The following is a 4,278-nucleotide window of genomic DNA, read 5'->3' as shown; positions in this document are numbered from 1 at the left end:
GGTGCAGTCTGTGGGGCCACATGGTGACAGCCAGCCTAGCCGGGCCATCCACTTCAGGACTCTGGAGAGGACTGACCATTATCCAGCCGGAGTACTGGACCATCGTAAGTAACACACACACACACACGCACACGCACACGCACACGCACACGCACACGCACACACACACAGATATTACACCAACTGTACTCTTTAACTTACTTATTTCTATTTCCTGACACCATCAATTACAGTTTGTCACTAAAAAAGTGCATTTTTTATAGGAAAAAGTCCAAATAAAACAGACATTTGTTGGTGCAAGTTAAACTACACCTCCATCGTCCAACACTTTCCCCGTCTTAATATGACAAACAGACCTGTACACCAACAATGTTTACAAGACTAATCGCTCCCCGCTGATTGGTTTTCTCGTTGAGGAGTAGATGAGATCCATACCACTCTCATGGCTGTACAGTCTGTAGCGACAGCCATTAGCGGGTTAGCTTAGCGTAGCATAAAGACCGGAAATAGGGCCACGCAGCTAGCCTGGCGCTTTTTTGTGCATTGGCAACCAAAGTAGTTTCCCTTCTGGTAAAGCCATCACTGTGAACATGTAAATCTAAATCTTGTGACTTTGTTTTCTGCGTTTGTCTCCAGATGAACCGGCGATGGAGGGCCTGGGCATGACTCCTCACCTGCAGACCGGAGAGCTGCTCATCATCACCACGGTGCTGCTGCTCTGGGCAGGTGAGGGCAAAGTACTATTCCTCAAATATAAGTGTGTCAAAATAATCAGGAAATGGTGTTTAAGTGTTATACTATTATATATTCCATCGGTAGATTATTAGGACTCATGCATTGATATAAAAGCAAGGATGGAGTTGTGTAGTTTCTTGAAATTAAGCTCATTTTGAATCATCATTTCAAGTCCCGTTTCGTAAATCCTCAAATCCAAGTCTTCAGTGCGCAGGAGTCCAGAGATTAGTGACTAGAGTCGGGCTCGAGACCGAGACCAGGACTCGAGTCCGAGACCAGGACTCGAGTCCGAGTCCAGGACTCGATTACTCCATCACAAGGCGTACACCGATAGAGTACACTTGGAGTATTTGGAGTATACTGACTGATGTGTTTTCAACGTTGTTTTGATCATCTCCCCCCCCCCCCCCCCCCCAGCTGTCATCGCCCTCTTCTGCCGGCAGTATGACATCATCAAAGACAACGACTCCAACAGCAGCAAAGACAAAAGCAAGAGGCCGCTGGTCCGAGCCGCCCCCCCCTACTACAGCGCGTCAGCCGGCAGCTCCCCCATCTACCCCAACGGAGCGGTGCACGGCAGCAGGGTGACTCATCTCCACTCCCTCTACTTCATTAACACACTCTCCCCTCTTTCCAAACTTCTCTTCTCCATCGCTTTCATTTGGTAGCTCTCTGTGATGCACGATGATTCTCGGGTGCCAGGAGGATTTAGTTTGGTCTCTGAAGAGAGCCTTTGTAGTTGCATCTGAGATCTCCTAGCAACCAGAGCCGCTGCCATCGTGGCTAAATATAAAACAGCCAGGCTGGAAACAGAAGAGCTTGTGAGATGGCTGATGTGGATCAGTGGCATCCAGTCCACCGATGTAGCCCTGTCTCCAAATACGAGACTATAAACTCGAGACGGATCAGTCCGTCTTGGCTGCCGCTGCAGCTCACGTGCTCCCAGTAATCTCTCATTCTCTCACGATGAGGAGAAATCAACGAGTGGAAGGTGCTGAGGAGCTGCAACGTGAGCATCAAAATATATTTTATGGTACTTCCTGTACAACCGAGGCCAGATCACACCTAAATCCTGAATCTCAATTAGAAGGATCATTCTCCATGATGGTATATGTTTGCAGATGCTGACTGATCCTTCTTGCATTGACAGTTCATGTCTACATTTGAGTATTGTGGATTTAGTTAGGATCTATAATATGATCTTTCGGTGAGAGAGACTGTGGAAATGTACCCAAACTGAACATGGGAAAACCTAAAGCGGGACTTAATAACCACATAAATGATTATGTAGAGATTTGTTTAGCAATTGTAAAAAGATTTGCTGTCCAATTAGTCCTCTTCTCACTTCAGCTCTAATGCATTTGAGACAGGAGATATTTAACCCTTTAATATCTTATATAACCCCCGAAGTAGCTTGACATTTGGAAAAATCATCTTATTCCACTTTCTTTATAACAGAGTTAAATATACTAAGACTTGGGACTCTACATGTCATGAAAAGATGAATTCCAGGTGTTTAAGGCATCATTTGGCCAACATTACCTTCTAATACAGCCTGAAGTCAAATTGGATTATGAACAATGACATTAAATGGGTCTAAAATGGTATAAATGATTGACCTGTGCGGTGGGGATGCATGTTAAAGAAGAAAGATGTCAGATTTAGAGGCGGAATACATTAAGAAATTTGTTGCTTTTGCTCATGTTGCCTCAGGGCTGAGAAAGCAGAGCAAAACAAGATGTGACAAACATGATGTTTTTAATGTCTGAGTGCCTCGATAACCAGGTGCTTCTCATCATCCTCCCCACAGTTCCAATTACTGCTTATTTTCAGCCATAACCTGACCTCAATGAAGTGAGAACTTCCTCTGAGTGTGTCTTAAAGGTCGGGGATCAATGCACAGGCCAATAATTAGCGAATACACCTTTAACAGAGGTTATGTATGAAGTGCATGAAGGCACATGGCGATGCATGTGAATCCATCCCACACTCTGAGGTGTGTGAGTCATGTTCATATATGTGAACCTCTCTGTATATGACTCATGTGTTCATGAATACAGCTCCCTCTCACTCCCCCCCTCTCTCTGTCTCAGCTCCACAGAGCCTCCTCCTCCATCAGCATCATTAGGGTCTGAGGTTGGACGTCGGGTTGTGAGACTCACCCTGCTGTACAGAGCAGGACAGCTGGAGTCCGACGCCTGAGGAACCTCAGGGGGATTATCACCAAAAAGTGGAGAATTTATAGACCTGACTGAGAGTCTGATTTATTGTAAAATATGGAGAAAGCAAGCAGCACTCCGTGAAATGGAAACAGTGGAGGACACGGATGACTACTGCTCTCTAGTGGCAGACGTCTGCAGCATGAGGACACGCACCACACCAGGGACACATGAGTACTGCAGCTATTTTTAGAGCTTTTCCAAGAGCAGTTCAGTGCAAGAGGACACACTCAGACCTGCAGCCGAACAGTTCCTGCTGTACCAAAAATGTTTTATTTCCATTACGTCGTCTCTCCGATGTCAAAGGTTGTAAATATTTGCCAGCATGTCGGCCTCAAATTAATTTAAAAATGGTCTGTGTGTCAAGTCTGAGACGACTTGTTGTTGAAGTTGGGTGTGTGTGTGTGTGTGTGTGTGTGTGTGTGTGTGTGTGTGTGTGTGTGTGTGTGTGTGCAAGGTCTACATTTAACTTCACTTCATCTCCTCCTCTCCTAATCAATAATTCAATGTACAGTAACATGAGAAATAGTGTATTATATGTACAGTAATTGGAATATGTCCAAAGTAAGTATAGTAGGTTTTAAGTCATGATTTTGCCATTTCATTAATGTCATCAGATATGTTTCTAAGTGTACTCTATATTGTTATCACAGCCTTAAAAATATGACTAATGCTCATGAAACTCGTCAAATGAACTTGTTTAGAAACATTCATTCTTCTTAGCATCAAATCAGAGTTGTAAAAAAGTATAAAAACTGGATTTAACCTTTCCCTTTGGGCCAGTAAGAGACACAGAGCATGTCTCCTACTCTGCTGCTTGACTTCTTCCAACATACAGTTATCATACACACGAGGAAATCCTAAACCTGCTTCTCGAATGAGACCTCATGTTCGCCCCCTCAGCCCCAGTGGACTGCAAAGAGCCGCCATGTTTGATGTGCAACAGGAAGTGAATGCATCTCGCCCCCTTTTTCTGTAAACAACTGGGATGTAGAAGAGATCTTGTCCTTAAGATGGAGCCGTCTGCTCACACAACGACAGGATTCCTGGGTCATGGTGAGAATATTATCACTGACAGCTCTTTCTTGAATGTACAATGAAACCAGGGAAACTGGAAATTAAAATATATCATCTCACCTCCAAATTCATAACCTCCAAAGACGTCCAGAGTTTTTCACCATTATTATGTCAGTGGTGAGAAAATATCTGTTTTTAGATGTTATCTGTTTTATTCCCCGTGTTGCTGCATATTACATGGCGGTAACGTGAATATTAAGTTTGTGAATCAAGTGTCTGACTCTAATGTCTGACTCTAAATTCTCCA

General features: G+C 44.1%; 1 protein-coding gene across 2 annotated transcripts in view; it reads left to right on the top strand.

The window, feature by feature from the left end:
- The window catches only part of LOC117939312 (fibronectin type III domain-containing protein 4-like), a 23,824-nt gene that overhangs the window by 16,686 nt on the left and 2,860 nt on the right, over positions 1–4,278 (top strand). For both annotated transcript variants that reach the window (XM_034864550.1, XM_034864551.1), the window contains exons 4-7: positions 1–104; positions 637–726; positions 1,153–1,319; positions 2,829–3,343. In XM_034864550.1, the coding sequence (XP_034720441.1) occupies positions 1–104; positions 637–726; positions 1,153–1,319; positions 2,829–2,870 (403 nt within the window). In that variant the 3' untranslated portion in view covers positions 2,871–3,343. The remainder of the gene's footprint in view (positions 105–636; positions 727–1,152; positions 1,320–2,828; positions 3,344–4,278) is intronic.

This window comes from Etheostoma cragini, chromosome 24 (genome assembly GCF_013103735.1).
Source record: "Etheostoma cragini isolate CJK2018 chromosome 24, CSU_Ecrag_1.0, whole genome shotgun sequence".
NCBI lineage: Eukaryota > Metazoa > Chordata > Actinopteri > Perciformes > Percidae > Etheostoma > Etheostoma cragini.
Note: the sequence above shows the minus strand (reverse complement) of the source record. Positions and strands in the feature narration are given on the sequence as shown.